General features: G+C 38.6%; 1 protein-coding gene across 11 annotated transcripts in view; it reads right to left on the reverse strand.

Annotated features, from left to right (window-relative positions):
• Arid1b (AT-rich interaction domain 1B) overlaps window positions 1-18,828 on the reverse strand; it is a 404,160-nt gene that overhangs the window by 355,302 nt on the left and 30,030 nt on the right. For all 11 annotated transcript variants that reach the window (XM_074071680.1, XM_074071697.1, XM_074071715.1 and 8 more), the window contains exon 2: window positions 5,841-6,035. In XM_074071680.1, coding sequence (XP_073927781.1) covers window positions 5,841-6,035 — 195 coding nt within the window. The remainder of the gene's footprint in view (window positions 1-5,840; window positions 6,036-18,828) is intronic.

An 18,828-nucleotide genomic window follows, 5' to 3' on the forward strand; every position in this document is an offset into this window, starting at 1 on the left:
AAGAAAACATTTATTTTAACCAAACAATTGTAATGTTTCTCTCCTTTTTAGAAACATCTGCTGCCAGAATAAACATTTGTATTGGAAGAAGTATCTTGGCTGTGAAGATGGTACCGAATAAAATGCTTATGTTCTGAGACAAATATTTTACTCAAAAAATACACACAGTGAAAAAGATACAGCCAAAAGGGAGAGAAGGTAAACACACAAATTAGAATACCAACTGCATTTTAAGTCGTCTTCAAAAGAATCTATTGTCAGATCACTTTCTACTTCAATTTAAAGTGGTATGTTCATCATTAGCAACACCACCAACAACAGGTGTTGGCGAGGATGCGGGGAAAAAGGAACCCTCTTACACTGTTGGTGGGAATGTAAACTAGTACAACCACTCTGGAAAAAAATTTGGAGGCTACTTAAAAATCTAAACATTGATCTACCCCATGATCCAGCAATACCACTCTTGGGGATATACCCAAAAGACTGTGACACAGGTTACTCCAGAGGCACCTGCACACCCATGTTTATTGTGGCACTATTCACAATAGCCAAGTTATGGAAGCAGCCAAGATGCCCCAGCACTGATGAATGGATTAAGAAAATGTGGTATCTATACACAATGGAATTTTATGCAGCCATGAAAAAGAACAAAATGTTATCATTCGCTGGTAAATGGATGGAATTGGAGAACATCATTCTGAGTGAGGTTAGCCTGGCCCAAAAGACCAAAAATCGTATGTTCTCCCTCATATGTGGACATTAGATCAAGGGCAAACACAACAAGGGGATTGGACTTTGAGCACATGATAAAGCAAGAGCACACAAGGGAGGAGTGAGGATAGGTAAGACACCTAAAAAACTAGATAGCATTTGTTGCCCTCAACGCAGAGAAACTAAAGCAGATACCTTAAAAGCAACTGAGGCCAATAGGAAAAGGGGACCAGGAACTAGAGAAAAGGTGAGATCAAGAAGAATTAACCTAGAAGGTAACACACATGCACAGGAAATTAATGTGAGTCAACTCCCTGTACAGCTATCCTTATCTCAAGCAGCAAAAACCCTTGTTCCTTCCTATTACTGTGTATACTCTCTCTTCAACAAAATTAGAGATAAGGGCAGAACAGTTTCTGCCAGGTAGCGAGGGGGGGGAGAGGGAGGGGGCAGATTGGGTGGTAAGGGAGGGGGTGGGGGCAAGGGGGAGAAATGACCCAAGCATTGTATGTACATATGAATAATAAAATAAAATGGTTTTCTGGGGGAAAAAAAATAAAATAAAATAAAGTGTTATGTTCAGATGAATCACCTTAACAAAAATAAATAATTTCCACTTGATTTTGCTACTTTCAAAACAACTTTCATATTCCATGCTTTGTTGTAAAAGTCTTCACAAATGCAGATTTTTTTGTGTTTGTTTCTTTGGTTTTGGGGGGAGGGGTGGCATGTGAATTGATGGTATTTGGGTTTGACCTCAGAGCAGGCTTTCTACCTCTTTAGCCACATTTTGCCAGCCCTTTGTGCTCTGGTTATTTTGGAGATGGGGTCTGGCGTTTTGCCCAGGCTGACCTGGACCATGACCCTCCTATTTTATACTTCCCACCAGAGCTGAAGTCAGGTCTTCCTGATCCAGCTTTTTTCTACTGAAAAGGAGTCTTACAAGCTTTTTTTTTTTTTTGCCCAGACTAGCAGGGAACTGCAATCTTCCCAATCTCAGCCTCCCAAGTAGCTGAGATTTCAGGCATGAGCCACTGATGCCAGCTCAGATATTTTTACAAACTAAAAAAAAATTCAGTTTTCCCATTATAAAAGTACTCACGAACTTACATCTCTCATTTTGCTTTCTTTTCATTTCCCCAGTTTTATAATTCTAACAGGTGTCACATAATCAAACATCTGGCAGCAAAGTAAAGATACTTCATATATCAATCCAACCTAGGAAAAATCTCAAGCTGCATGTCTGAAATCTTCTTAACAGAAATACAGAATACCTTCCATAGCCTATTTTTCCTGATTGCTATTTATTATCTACAAAAATTTTTCTTAAAGCAAGTTGGCAAAGGTCTACATATACATTAATGATCCCAGAGGACAAGAAAAATGAAACAAATAAACCTTGCTCTCTGGGCTGGGCGTGGTGGCTCACATCTGTAATCAGAGCTCCTCCAGGGGCAGAAATAGGGAAGACTGCAATTCAAGACCAGCCCAGCTAAGAAAAAAGTTCATGAGACTCTACTCTTAACCGATAAAAGCTGGAGGTTGTGATACAGGAGAATTGCTTCCACTAGCCCAGGCATAACTAAGACCCCATCTCAAAAATAACTAAAAAGCAGAAAGGCCTAGAAGTGTGGCTCAAGTGCTCTACACAAGCATGAAGTCCTGAGTTACCACCCACCCCCCAGAAAAAAAAAAAATCAGAAAAATTCAAGTCACCTAGTAAAATCAAGGCTTATACACCCTATAGTTTTGTATTAGATGAAATCAAACCAGCATACTTGTTAACCATCCCCAGGTTTGAATTTCAGAGACCTGGAGGCAGAACATTCTCCACAGAAGCATAGACAATTCATTTCCCCTCTCAACTCAATAAAAACCGAAATAGACTAGTTTTTAGGGAACCATGAAAACTAATCTGTTTAGGCATGTATTTGACTGACAACGTGGGGGAATCAGTAAGTGAAAGACCACAAATGAAGCTCCAGTTAATAAAAACTAAAATGATGTACTATCATCATACATCATGCCATGGTTCAATAACCCAGTCACGAGTAGATTTCAAAAGTAAAATTATCACCATACAAATCAAGACCCACCAAGCTAAATACTGAAATCAAACACACAGTGACCGTTTTTTTCCTGACTCTGAGACAAAAATTAAAAAAGGAGCAGAAATACTTTCTATGTTAAATTTCACAGAAGCACTACAGTCCTTTCTAATAGACAACTCATTTAAAATTCTTATCACTGGAGTGGAATGCCAGCCAGGAATCAAACGGTGACCCCTGAGCCAAAGACAACTTACCACTCAGCTGGTAAGTGGGCAACTCAATTTACAAACTTGAATTCCTGCATTTTAATCCTTTGCAGAACTATATGAGCAATATTAAATGAGCTGGATTCAGCTCATTAGAGGTTCATAAACCGAACACAAAGCTTTGGAAGGCATCCAAAGCAAAGTCATGCCTAGGTGGTGATGTCCACTCAATAAATACTCAATGTCATAATTATCTTCCAACTTTTTCCTTGAAGAACATAAGTAGCCATAACTACAACAATGCTGAACCAAATACATTAATCTTGGAAGAAGACAGATATAGGACTAGCAGCCAATCACAGTGTCAGGATCTTGTTTGTAGACACATCTATAATTTCCAAAACTGCAAACAAAGCAACTCACTGAAAATTACTCACCAGAGAACAGACTAAAGCTAAGTAAATAAACGTATGTGCTCTAATAACTTTTGCTCAAAACCTTCACTATTTCTGTTCCATTTCAAAACTATTAAGTACTATCACATAGACTTGGTATATATTTCCTTTAAAATGTATACACATTCAAAAAACATATTCTCAACTATTTTAGCTTTTTAAACTTCAAAACAAAAGACTATTATTTCAAAGCTGTATTATAACTAAATGAAAGGATAAAAAAGCAGATTGTTTAGACCTTGATTATGATTTACTAAATATGGAAACTTGACATTTCTGCAGTCAGGATATTCAGTTTCTGGCCATACTATTTTTCTTCCATTATGAGAAAGATCTGTGCATTTAGAACTGGGCATTTCTTTTTGGTTAGCAGTAAAATACCTGATCTGAAGTCTTTATTGACAATTTGCTAAAATAATTAATGGACAATCTTCACCAATTTGTCCCTTCAACACATCTATGAGTTATCAAATTTTAAAAGTATGTAAGAGTCACCAGGATTAAATAAAACCAAGAAGCTAAGAAAATTGAGATTATAGATTTGTGTATACCCTCTACTTTTATCCTCACACATTTGGAAAAGAAAATAGTGAATTTTCCCAGATAACCACTCTTCACACACTCTCCATTTGTTTGCCTCCCAGTTTGGTTTTGCAAACTCTGGCCAATCTCTCAAACTTCTAGCAAGAAGTTAAAAGCACTTCTCACTTAGAGAGCAGATAAAGGAGTGTCCAGTTCTAGTGATAAAGAGCACCCTTTGAAAATGGCTTTGCAATCTCACCTAAGAGAAACACGGTAGAAAAGAAGGCAGGGAAACAGAGGTAGTGAGAACTCGCTTCTCTCCACTAGCCCTGCTAGTTCTTACTACCTTTCTACCTCTTTTCTGTAGCCAGAGTAGCAGGCAGAACTGTTTGCCCCAAATCAAATCAACTCGCAGAGTGCAAGGAGGACTTTACCTTCTGGCTTCCTGGGACTTCTTCCCCTCCTTAAGGGCAAAGTAGCTCTAAAATAAAAAAAGTCGTTGGCAGGGAGAGACAGAGAGAGGTGCAAAGTGAGACAGAAACTTTGCTGTCATCATTTACAAATTATCTCCCTCTCTCAACCAGCAGCCCCAGCAAAGATTTTTACTCTAGAAAGCAAAGTATCACTGAAGAAAGGAGAAATGTGAGGGAAGTTAAAGAGTCAAATGAAGTATGCAACTGACTGTGAGCTTTTGGAGCAGCCAATCTTAACAAACGCAGGGTGAGACCTCTAACCTGTTTTAAGGAAACAACTGCTAAGATTTAAAGGCTGAGCTCCTTCTATCTTTCCCCAGAACTCCCTTAACATAAAGGGGAAAGACAATACTCAAACTATAAAAGACTCAGAGGCAAGTTAATAAAGAACTCTTGGCACGCAGCTGTGTATCACATAAACTATGATAAATCCATAAATTGTTTTCCATATCTCTTTCAAGAGAAAAGTCAGTCCCACTTTTTTTTCCCACGAAAGAGTTTTGGTCAAATTCAGAGAAAAATTTCCTGAGGAAGTCTGTTAACCCCTGGAATGGGTTACTGGGCAGCATTATAGACTGCCCTCGTCTGGAGGCAATAAAAGGCACACCAGCATCAGCCCAACACACTCCCTGGGGGCATCAGGCACAGGTGCAGCAATGCATAAGTAAGCCTTTTTGGTGTTCTTATTAACTAAATACCCTGACAAGTCTGAATCTAATTTAGTCTTTTTCCAAAGTTAATGCTTCCTCAAGCCAACCTAACAAGGGCAAACTCTGGAGTATCGAAGACTATAGGCTTATACTACTACAAGAACGTTCCTGTACAGTAACTTCACTTAATTCTGAAAAGGAGAAAAACATCAGGTCTTTTGTTTAAGAGCAGGACAAGTCTCTGTTATTTAATAAAAACACAAACTCACTAAGATCTAAGATGACAGATCATATTCTCATGTGAAATACAGAAACCTTTTCCAAAGGTACAAAAGAAATAGCTTGTTAATAAATAAAAGCAAAGTAACTCTTTGAGAGACTTAAAATGAATTTAAGTTGATGCTACCTTCACAGAAAAGACCACTGAATGACTCAAAAATTCACCTAAAGATAGTCTATTCCCAATTCAGAATCTGACTTCAAACATGTGAGAATGCTACATTCACTTCAGAGCTTACATCTATATAATTTCCTGCAAAATCATGACATGGTCCGTCTTGCAAATACAGCCAGCACTACTGTACTGGTCTTCTACCAAACAGGTGTTTTCTACTTTGTTATAAAAAGTTCAACTTGCCAACTTTAAAACAAAGAATAAAAATTTAAGCAGAAAATCACAGAAATGGCCCCTAATTCTTTTAACACCAATCCTAGATAGACAGTAAAAGATAAAGAGCAAAAAAGGAAGGCAAGGAGAAAAACTAGCCCCCACCTGCTGCTGCGGGTACTGCATGCCTCCCAGGGCTCCCGGGGCCCGGCCCTGCATGCCGAGGGGGTACCGCTGTGTTCCTGGGGGGCCATAGGAGCCTCCTGGATACGGACTGCTCTGCTGCTGCTGGGAGTGGGGGTTACTACCCATCCCATACAACTGCGGTCTCTTCATCACCATTGGATCCATTGGACTACCCTGTGAAGAAATAAACAGAGACATCAATTTATTATTCATGATAGATGCAGAAATTCTTCCTATAGCAACACATGCACTGAAAACAACTATCCTAATTTTGAGTCTATTAAAAACAATCCAACAAATAAAAATCCAGAAGAATGCTAAAAAAAAAAAAAACTAAACAGATAAAAGACTTTTTTTTTTAACCTTCAGGAAGATTTTTAATAATTCAGAGGGATTCAGAGTAAATAATATAAAGATTGTACAGCCAGGTGCCAGTGGGTCACGCCTACAATCCTAGCTACTCAGGAGGCAAAGATCAGGAGGATTGCAGTTCGAAGCCAGCTCGGGCAAATAGCATAAGAGACCCGATCTCAAAAAAACACCATCACAAAAAAGGGCTGGTGGAGTGGCTCTAGGTGTAGGCCCTGAGTTCAAACCCCAGTACTGCAAAAATATTTAAATAAAAAATAAAATTATACCATTCAAAGAGAAAATAAAGATGAAGGTACATATCACCCAGCTCCTTTGAACTTAATAGTAATAAGGACACTGGGTGATTAGCAACACTTTCTGACTTTAAAGTACCTTTATTTATTTATTTATTTTTTTATTTTTTTTTTCATTTTTCTTTTATTATTCATATGTGCATACAAGGCTTGGTTTATTTAAAGTACCTTTAGAACAATGATTTTTAAACCTGAGTCTACAAGTTCTGATCAAGTATTAGTGTATCTGAGTGTTCACTGAAATGGACAGGTTAGTTTTTAGATAATACAAACTATCTAAGATAAAATTTTCCAAAGATCACTAAGTATGTAATAAGCCCCTGACTGTGAGTCACAAGCCTCCTTCCCTGCATAAGTAAGCATGTTACCAAGCATAACCAGGTCAAGACTAGACTCTGAATTTTATTTTTGGTCTGGTGAGTCAGTTTCTGGACCTCAGGGCCAACGCCATCCGGGTAAGCCAGGAGCAGAGCCTCAGTGGAGCCCTTACATCCTGGGCACAGCAAAAGAGCAGGGCAGTGTGGGAAAACGCCTCACCCAGGGTCACAAAGGCCTGTGGTATTCACTCAACAGATACTTCTTCCCTTCCAAAACCACATGTCTACCCTCTCTGTGCACCAGGCACATGGCGATAAGCACAGGGAGCTCTCCACAAGGCTTGAGGACTAAGGATAAATGGGAAGAAGAGGGTCAAGGTGAGGAGAGGCAGCGACAAAGCACAGGCTCAAGGTCGATCGTCTGCCTGGTGTGAAGAAATGCAATGAAGCAGAAAGCTGAAAAGAATCTGAAGGAGGCAGAAACCACAACTGTGTCTGCAGCCTGGGGAGTAAAGTCTGACCTAGAGAGTGAGGAGGGAAGTCAGCATAGCCAGGAGGCAGACATATGGAGGGTAGGGTTCTTTGCTTATTCACTATTAGCTCTCCAGGGTGTAAGTCAGTGTACTTGGTACATAATAAATACTCAATAAACACTAGCTGATTTAACAAATAGGAAATAAGCAAAACCATTAACTACTTCAGAATATATGAAATGAGAGACAAGTATGGTGGTACATTCCTATAATCCCAGCACTCAGGAGACTGAGGGAGGAGGATCAAGTTCAAAGCCAGCCTGGGCCACACAGTCACACCCTATCTCAAAAATAAATAAATAAAACAAGATGAATATGTGAAAAGAAAATCATAGTAGGTAAATAAATCTTAGAGAACATCACAACTTAAACAAACGAAGAAAAAACAATAAATTCACAAAGAGGTCAAAAGAATGGTCAGAAAAGGTAAGTCAGATTCTAGATTTCAGACAGCATGGTGTCATGGGAGAGAAGGGAGTCCCAGTCAGCAACAAAACAGATCTGCGACACACAGCCCAGGGGCACTACAGCAAAGGTTAAAACATGCACACACACTTGAATAGGAGGTACTTGCTTAGCTCAGCAAGGACAGACTCATTTCAGTGCAAGGACAGAAACTAGGAAAGCCAGAAATGGAGGTATGACACTGAGGTCAAAAGGGAAGCTGTGAGAACTGCCAGTCCCCCTGCCCTCCTATCCCGAAGCTACAGGGGGTCATTTTCCCTTTTTGGTTGACCAGCATTCATTTTAACAAGTTGATGATGTTTGTGTGCATGGATTATGATAATGTTATTAGTGACTATGCATTGTGTAAGGCACTGGAAGCACAGAAACAGGCAGCCTCTGTACCTGTCCTGGAGATTCACTAACAGACAGAAACAGACATTGGAATGACTGTTGTTCGAGGCCAGCCAAGGAAAAAAAAATTATGAGACCCCCCCCCATCTTAACTAATAAAAAGCTGGCTGTGGTGGTGCACACCTGTCATCCCAGCTTTGCAGGAAGAATAAACATGAGGATCACACTCCAAGCTAACCCAGACATAAATGCGAGACCCTACTCAAAAAATAACAAAAGCAAAATGGGTTGAGGGGTATGTTTCAAGTGGTAGAGCACATGCCTAGCATGCATAAGGTGCTGAGTTCAAACATACTCTGTAGACGACATGTAAAGCTCAGCCTGAAGGCATCCAGAGGAACTGGCCAGGAGTTGATCCTACATGTACCAAATATGTGGATGGAAAGCACAAGAGGAAATGGGTGTCCTGCCTTAGTCCCACCTCCTACAAAGAACATTTCTGCTTAAAATTCACAATTATATGGAATTTTAACTATATCACTTTCCTCACCAACCAAAAAATTTTAGACTTAGTATTTTCGACAAAAGGAAGCTGGGCTTGGCAGCTCACACCTTGTAATCCTAGCTACTTAGGAGGCGCAGATGAGGAAGATTGTGGTTCAAAGCCAACTTAGGAAAAAGTTCACAAGATCCGGTTTCAAGCAATGGCCTGGCACGCCTGTCAGCCCAGGTACGTGAGGAAGCACAAATAGGAGAATAACAGTTCAGGCCAACCAAGGCATAAAGTAAGACCCTATCTCAAAAATAACCAATGCCAAATGGGCTGGAGATGTGACTCAAGTGTACGCACCTTCCTATCAAATACAAGGCCCTTAGTTCAACCCCTCAATACCCACCACTCAAACAATATGACAATTGCTGTTATAAGACCTGTGCTGGGCTCACAATCACACTTGCAAACATGCATGCTGATATGCTTGTGCAAACACCGAAATCTAGGACTAAGAGTTTTCTCAGAGTGATTTAAATTAGAATTTATGCCTGAGAAAAGCAAAATATAATTCTTTCCCAGATTTTCTATCAAAAGATAAAAAAGCCTGAAAATCAAAGTGGAGCTGGTTATTTCAAAACCAGCCAAAAGAATGAGTGGCCCACGGACAGGCTGAATAAATAACATTTCAGGCTAAATGTCTAATACAAGACCCTGCAGCAGCCCTGACTTCATTTTAGATCTGGATTGCCCAAAACATAGGAAAGGCCTACACTTTAAGTAGTGCTCAACCAAAACTGGCTTAATTAAAGTAGCAATTTTAAAAGTAAAAATGATTGGATTATCTCTATTTTAGTGCTATAAATAGTTGCAGCAAATTTATCAGTAACTAGAAGTATTTTGTAATACATTGCTCATCTTTGCTATTAGTTGAGTCCTACTTAGAATTCAGTTAATTTGCACTCATGTCAAAAATATTAGCTTAACCCTGAGGTTCCTGAAAATCAAAAGCATGAAATACAGATTATCCATACTTCTCAAAATGCAACAAATGTCTATCAGTGAGCCTTTAGACATAAAAACACTTATAGTACAGATTATTTAATTTTAACCTAATGTCCTATTAAACATTCATCTACAATCCAAATTTATCCCACTGTGTACACTATTTTTAACATTAAAATATGTGCAACTGTAGAATCTCAACACCCCATTTTTCGTTACTCACTCTTTAAAGAAACCAAAATCCAATAAGTGTGGCTCAAGTGGTAGAGGCCTGCATAGCAACCACAAGGCTCTAAATTCAAAACTCAGTATCACAAAATTTTTTTTAAAAGCCAAATCAAATCTAATGCTATTCCAGAAAAACATAAAGGCCAAGGTGCTTCTCACTTGAAATTTCATATTTTCATCATCTATCCTTCTCCTGACATACTTCCAGAGTATGATCATTTTCATTTCTCATATAAAATTTATGTTATATCACAGACAACATCCACATTAAGAATTGTCCTCTTCAGATGTGGTGATGCACACGTGCAACCTCAGCTACAAGGGAGGGGGGAGACAGAAGGCCAAGGGGGTAGGGAGTGGGGTGTCAGGGAGACCCTGTCTCAAAAATAGGCCAAATGGACGGAGACACACACACACACGCACTGTATCTCCTTCAGGGCGCCTACATCTTCTAACAGCCTCTCGTTTCCCATCCCTGAGATTATTAATGAAGGAAGGAGTACAATGTAATTTTCTTAAATACATTCATGTACAGATTCTACCCATACTGGGTAGACGGCATAGGTCAGCCAAATTATATATTAAACAAGCTTTCAGGAGCTGACCTGGAATCCCCTTTGGAAGATTATCCCACTTAAAGGACAATGTACAGCCAGGTGTCAGTGGCTCTCATCTGCAATCCTAGCTACTAGGTAGACTGAGATTGGGAGGATCAAGGTTTGAGGCTAGCACAGGCAAATAATTTGCGGTAGTCCGTCTCTAAAATATCCACAGCAAAATGGTAGAGCTCCTGCTTTACAAGTACAAAGCCCTGAATACAAACCCCAGTCCCATCAAAAAAAAAAAAAAAAAAAAGCTAGGCGTGCATCTGTCATCCCAGTGACAGCAGGAAGCCTAAAATAGGCAGAATTAGATCCATAATGAGAGCAAAAAGGGCTGGAGGTGTGGCTCAAGTGGTAGAGGACCTGCTTAGCAAGTGCAAGACCCAGAGTTCAAACTCCGTTACTATTCCCTCCCCCCCGCCAAAAAAACCAATTTGCATATATACTTCCAGTATACTTTAGATATTTCTTCATTATCATTCTTTCAGAATATCTATTCATGTATTTATAGTAAGCATATTTGTGTAACTGTATTTGCACCTAAATATCAAATTAAGAATGTAATTTATTAAACATTTCTTAAGCATCTTCTCAGCCCAATTCTCCAAACCACAAATTGGACAGAGGCATTGCAAAAACCCACTGAAAGAAATAGCACATCTCAACAAAGAACTCACAGAGAGAACAAAGCCCTTCCTCTTTCGAACCACTAACTAGGAAAAGTCTCTCTTACTGGTAACTAAAGAAAACTTTGGGGCCAGGGCTCAAGTGACAGAGTTCATATTCCAATACTGCCCACACACACACAAAAAAAAGCAAAAGTGAAAATTCTTGTTGTAATGACATTTTACTGTCTAGAAAACTGGCAAATATAATCAAACCTAATGTGAGTAAATGAGTATTTGAGCCAATAGATATAAAACAGGGTAAAAGGCCTTTTGAAGACAATCTGACATAATCACTTCAACAGTGCTAAGATCTTCTTCCAACAGGGACACTCTTGCTCCAGTGGTGGGAGCTCCTCATTCAGGCATGTCTGCAGGATTCACCACACTGTCAGCTAGGGTCTGCATTTACAATGTGACCACCTGTACCACCACTTACTACCATACCATGACCCTGAATAAGTTGCCTGTTTTTTTAAATTTTCCCATTCACTAAATGGGAGTAACAATGTCTTCCTCACAATTAAAGTGAACATCAAATTAGTTAGAACTTAAGACACAGGACCTTAGAGTTAGAGCTACGCAGTGCTTGGAACCCTGCAGCCACCTAGTAATTGTTCAAAGAAGAAAAACTGAAATAACCCAACTATTCAACAAGCACAGAAGCCATGAATGAGCACACCATATATAAAGACACAGAGAAGCACATATAATGATAAGTTTTCAATTATAATACACACAAATTACAGCTATGTGGAACCTATGTTGATAAGGATCGAAGTAGCAATGGTGACCTCTAGATAGTTGTTGTCATACTGTGAAGCAATCTGTGGTGACTTTTCTGTGATAATATCTAAATATGGCTCTGAAAAGCCTGTTTTTCCCTAAGCATACTACAGACACTACTCTGGCTTTCCGCAGAAAAAGAGCTGCAACTGGCAGCCCAGCACTTGGCTTCCTTCCCTAGAACCCCTTGCTCAGACAGAAACAGGAAAGGACTTCTGAGGGCCTCAGCTGTCCCCTCCGTGGCACCCCATTAACATTTCCTGTCCTGGCACCTAAGGGCATCTCCCAGATACTGGCCTGTGACAGACTTTCATGTTGCCTCACATTGTTATTTTGCTTCTGTATTAGTTTTCCATTTTCTGTGCACAATTTCTTACCTCCCAGGAGGACCCAAATGACAATGTCTAAGCTTTACATCTCACATACAAATAATTTGGATGATTGTGCTTACTCAACATGGAATGCTGACTGATCACATAAAGGAAAATTTTCTCAAAAGTAAAATGTCAACATCACTAATCAGTGATTAGTTAATGATTCTATAGGTAAAGGCAGCAGACACATATAAAGTCAGTGATAATATATAACACTCTTGGTTAAGTTCTCCTAGTAGCCTTTAAAATCAGCTTATCAAAAATACAAGAGGGGCACCAAAGACTCTCTCCCTTCATTTCATGAACAACACCTAATTCTCTTCAAGTCAGAAAGTCCTTGGTTACCACAGAACTAATGACCAAAGTGACTCTCTCATCCTAGATGACAAAAGGTGGACTTGGAGCAGCAAGGCATCATGAGTTCACATACAATAATCAGACTAGAATAGGAGAACATATAACCCTACATCCAAAACCACTTGGTTTTACTTTTACTGAAAAAAATAGTCCATCTATAAAGACTTGACCTAAACCCTAGAACTTCAAATCTGGTATCAACACACCAAGATGTTCTTTTGTCAATAAAGGAATATTGACCACATTCTCCAATGGTATAAAAAGAATTAGAAGTAGAATTCTAAGATAATAGTAAGGCAAGAAAGGATGTCTTACTGTTGGCTCTTCTAAGAACCATCAAAGTACTGGTGCCCTCTAACCATAATGCCATTAGCAATGTGGGGGGACAGCTGGAGAGAGACTCCAAAATAATACTCATAATACTACTTAGGAAGGTGACCACTGTCAATTTTTTTGGTCTTGGTTTTGGTTTCCTTAAGATAAGGTGCAGAGAACATGTGTATTTGTGAAACCCTGGAAAGACATTTAAAGAAAAAGGTCATGAGGAAAGATTTTTGTAGATGATATGATAGGCAATTTTTACCTGTGCCACTTTTATCTGAAATAAGCATAAATTTAAATAAAGAAGTTCTATTGTTTTTTACATATGTTATCTTTAAACAAGCTAGCTGTTCATGGTAGTAGATCATGTGATTCCAGCACTCAGGAGACTGAGGCAAGAGGATTGCAAGTTAGAGGACAAGCCTGAGCTACGTAGCAAAACCCTGTCTTAAAAAGAACAAAAACTAAATAAATAAGCCAGAAATAAAAGACACAAAATATTCTTTCCTAGGTACATTTTAAATTTTATTGAGTGTAAAATACCATTATATTCTTATTTTTTAGAATTATTAATATTATTCATAAAATATTAATGTTATAACCTACATATAAAGTAACTTCCATAAACTACGAATTAAAAATAACAGGCCAGAGGCATGGTTCAAGGGGTATAGTGCTCACCTAGCAAGCATGAATCCCTGAGTTCAAACCCCAGCACCACCAAAGAAAAAAAAAATAGTCTATGATTCTATCAACTTTGATTCTTAACTCTTAGGAATCCTCTAAAACAAACAACAACAACACATACACACACACACACACACACACACACACACGAGAAAAAAATACTGAATCCATGATGTACTGAAGTCTCAAATTTAGCATGTAGTATCAGGGGTTCATAGACCTGCCCTCTAGCAACTCATCCAAATAATCAAATAATAACAACAAACGTCAAGCATTTCCAAAGCATTTTAACACATTCTGGCATGATCACAAGTCTTAAGTCACCCTGGTTAAAGATTCAGCAATGAGCACAGAACCACACTGGAATATACCTAATGTGTGTAGGAACACTCTCAAAGGGTGTTAGGTAAATTATTCGAGAGCCCTGAGCCTCGGTTTCCCCATATTTCAAAAGATAGTAATATCTACCTCAGAGACGACCAGTGCAAATGTTAGTGATTTGTAGCACCTCACCTACTGACAGAGAAATTACTGATTTTCCCTGCAGTCCTCATGGTTGCCACATTCCTCGTATTTTTTCTTAGTTTTGTGTGTGGTGGGGAGGCTGCTTGGAAAGGAACCTAGCATCTCGTGCATACTAGACAAGCATAATAATTACAGAAAATGCTAAGGAAAGTTATCAAGAAAACTGCCAACTGACTTACCTGTTTCTAGACAAAGACTATATACCATGCTGACATACAAGCTATTAGCTTCTGTTTTAAAGTACTTTTCAGAGATGTGGCTCTATTAGCTATTTACTTTATCAGAGCCATAATTAAGTGAAAGCATATACTGACTCCTATTTAATGTAGATGGTCAGGAAAAACATTTCTAAGAAAATGTTAAAGGACTAACACACAGCCAAATTTTATATTCTAAAAACCAATAGATGAATGTAAAGTATAACCCCAGATGGAATCCAATAGTGAAAGAAAGAATATTGCTATATGGATGCTTATAAGAAACTGACAAAATTAAAACATGGACTATAAGTTCTAGTATTCTATCAAAGTTAAATTTTCTGACAGTGATAATTGAACTGAGGTATATAAAAACATACTTATTCCTGTGAAATTATACTATAAAGTATTAAGGTATTAAGGGATAAAGTGACAAGGTGTATGCAGCCTACTCTCAAAATGATTCTGAAAAATATATTGTAGATAGACGGATGGATGAATGGACAGAATAAAATTAATGTGCCAAAGTGTTAAAACTTGATGTATCAGAATAAAAGGTATATGAGATTTCTCTGTACTAGTCTTATACTTTTCCTGTAAATTTTAAATTATTTCAAAGTAAGTTTTAAAAAATAGAAAAACTGACAACCAAAATGACTACTCTATGTATTGCACCTCACTTTACAAAGGTGTTCCACAGCTCCTCAAAACTGAGAGCCCCAATACTGGGCAATGTCCCTAGGGCTCTGACAGGTTCAAACCTATAGGGTCTGACGGGGAGGAGAAAAGGGAGAAAAAAACCATAAACAGTGAGGGGAGTCAAACAAAATGAAACAAATCAACAAACAAAACTTCAGAAGAGAGCACTCAGAAAAAGAGGTACTTGTTAAGGTAGGGCACTTGTTGTCCAAAGTACTAAAGTTGGTAAATCATATAGTCAATATATGTCACACTAAACACATTTTTTAAGTTCTTTTTTAAAAAATGTCAGGCACCGGTGGCTCATGCCTGTAATCCTAGCTACTCAGGAGGCAGAGATCAGTAGGATTGCGGTCTGAAGCCAGCCTGGGCAAACAGTTTGTGAGACCCTATCGCAAAAAAAACCCTTCAAAAAAAATAGGGCTGGTGGAGTAGCTCAAAGCCCCAGTACCACAAAAAAAAGCAATCATTTTTTTTCCAAGTGAGAACTGTTCAGATAGGTATCTATTCCCACAAATCACCTTTTTATGTTATTAGAGTCAAGATATGATTCTCGGTTTATGGGTTTTTACTTTGCCTTTTACAAGATCTCATACTTGCCCTTAAAGGTATGAAATGTGCCCTCTTTTAAACCCAGAACTTTTCCTTCTTTGTTTTTCTAAGTTTCAAAAATGCTTTTATGATGGCCACTTTTCAGCCTAGCCTCCTCCTCTTTTGAAGAAAGGGCAAAACATGACCGAGGCCTTCTAGGCCCTCCTATGTCAATCTGACAAGTTCTTTGTTTGAAAGCAAGGAAAGCAACTAGCCACATGGAAATACTTAAAGGATTTTTTTTTTAATTCAGTACAAAAAGTGGATTATCCCAAAGCTATAGTTGAGAAACCTCAGTTGGAGGAAGCCAAGAGTTGATATTAACTAGAGACAGTCAACTAATTGGCAGTTTAGGTGTTTGCCATGGTAAGTGAAGGTCTGAGCCAAGGAGAAGGGGGCCTAGTTTAGGGTCTAACTCTCCAAATGTAGCTTGAAGACCTTACAAAGCTTTGGGCAATGGGGTGAGTTGACATAACCTGAAACAAGACTGCTTGCCTGTATCCTGGTTCACCACTACCTCATAGTGCTGTTGTAAGTAGTACATAGCACAACAGATCCAAAACCCAATGTCTGGCATATGGCAAGTGCTCAACAAGGGTCAGGGATTGCTGCTACTGGGCAGTCTCATACCTCTGGGCTCCCCACTCCTCAGGGGCAAGATGAGGGGACTGGAGAGATGAGATGAGCTGAATGCAGAGCCCTTTGCTGTTTTAACATTCTGTGATTCTAGAATTATCCCACCTCCCTGCCAGATCTTTCAAATGCTATGTATCAAAAGGAAAATGGACAGAGATACCTTTCTCCTTTCTGCCTCCTTCACTGACGAGAAATCTTATCAATAAACTGCTTTGAAGAATTCAAAGCCCAAAAGTACAAATTCAAACAAGGCTCACCTAAATGTGACATGCACTACCGCCTTTAAAGTCTTAGCCCGGCCCTCTTGCACACCTCTTAGTCTAGAAACGCCCCCAATCCCCAGTCTAGAATACCCCTAACCCAGGGTATTTCTGGCAACCCTGTAAACCAAGGTAGTTCTTCCAAACCCCACAAAAGTAACAGCACATAAAATATTCTGCCTTCTCATGGCTCCCACAGTTCACCAAAACTCTCTTATTTACTAGATGTTAAACGTTTATCAAAAGAAACTGTGCCTCTGTGTTGATCTGTCTCTCTCTTCAGATGATGAGTTCCTTCAAGCCAGAAGTGTTTGTTCTTCATTCTAATTCTCCTCATACCTCAAACATCTGACACAATTAGTGCTATTACTTCTTCAAATGAGTAAGTAAATGAAATCCACAGGCACCTTAACCATTACCTCCATCCAAGCCATCGTCTTCTAAGTAACATTGTACTGCCTTCCTAAAGGAACCGATTATAAATAATAACAACTATGAAACCTTATACAAGCCTGGTTTGTGACAGGCACCTAATATATGTTGGCCTATGAATGCTACAAAGACATCCCACTACGTTTCGTATTCCAAGTGAATCTCCTGGACTCAAATTATAATGCTCCAAACAGGCATTTTTTATTTCCATGCTATAATGTCACTCTTATATCATTCTTAAAACATTTCCCAAGCTATGCTGACTGCTGTTACTGTAATTAAGAATGGAAAATGTCCACAAAGCACCTGCCACACTTTAAGATTCATAACATGTTACCTAAATAAGAAAAGGCTAAAACATCCTACATAGATAAAAGACATGTTTAACTTGGTTGAACTCAAACCTGTCTGGGCAACTGTTTTTTCAGAAGAACATGTGAAAACGTGAACTGTAAAAGATACAAAAGATAAACTTTCTAATTAAAAGACTAGAAATTTTAGGAATTTACAACTGATCTCAAAATATAACCACTTTAAGCATGCTCAAATTGTGCATCCCACTTCATTGCTGACTGTGTCTACAACCAAAGCTCTGTATAGACATACAGCTCACCTGCAGACTTATATACGTAGCTAGATAGTAACAGCAACAAGGTATGCTGGTCATATAGTCTTAGCATTTATAGCAAATTATTAATCAAGTCCCACCTGAAACAATTTGTTAAATTGATTTTAATCACTGGGCCTCTCATGTGAAGCTTTGTATAATCAGCATTTCATTTACAAAATTAATTGCCTGATTGATTCTCAGGAGGCAGTAGCTGTCATTACCCTGCTGTCATAACTTCTGAGTAGGGTGTCACAACATGAAATTCCGACAGTATGAAAAGCACTGCTATTTTAAAAATGGAAGAGGGGAGAAAGGGATAAAGGAAGAAAACCAAAGATGTCACATTATCCCCTCGGCCTGAAACAAAGCTGCAAGTGTTTCATGATCATGACACTCAGAGGGACACTCTTCTGTGAAATAAGTTATTATCAATCTCAGGATTTTTACTATCTTCAAATAATGCCTACATGTAAAAGCACAGATTCACCACTAAAGTTACAAAACATACATATTGCTCTAGCTATGTCAAGATAAAACACAGCACTATCTCAAACTGGCAGACTATTTGTCTTTTACTAACCATTTCAATGTCCTACACGCTTCCTTTTATACTTTCTAATTAAAAAACTGACCAGACACTTACGAAATTTATGACCAAGATATAAATTCAAAACACATATAAACTCACATTTATTCAACTTTCAAAAATATATGAATTGTTACTGTGAGATAAACACTTTATTATTTAATTTCTTCCTCACTATCTAGTAGTCTATGGATAGTTGGTAAGTCTTCACTTAAAAACTTGTCCTCACAATCAACTAACAGAGATTAGAAAAGATTTTTCATGAAAAAGAAAACGATCCAGGGAGTATAAGGGAAGAAAGGGATTTAAGTTGTTATTCTCCCAAAAGTGAGACCAGATCACCTATGTGATGCATTTCAAATGCACTCATGCAGGCATAAAACCAACGGAAGATTGTAATTTTTCTTTACCAATTATGTGCCTTTTCAAAAAGGATGTCCATGTCTTTGAAAATCTCTTGTCCCTCTGGCTCATGGTAGCATTTTCCACATCCTTGGCATTTCAGAAAAGCAGGGCTGACCATGCCAAGTCAAGCTGCCTCAAAGGCATAAAATAACTTCCAGAAAGTATAGAGAGGGGCTGACTTAAACAACCCATTCAATG

Source organism: Castor canadensis, chromosome 1 (assembly GCF_047511655.1).
Source record: "Castor canadensis chromosome 1, mCasCan1.hap1v2, whole genome shotgun sequence".
NCBI classification, from domain to species: domain Eukaryota; kingdom Metazoa; phylum Chordata; class Mammalia; order Rodentia; family Castoridae; genus Castor; species Castor canadensis.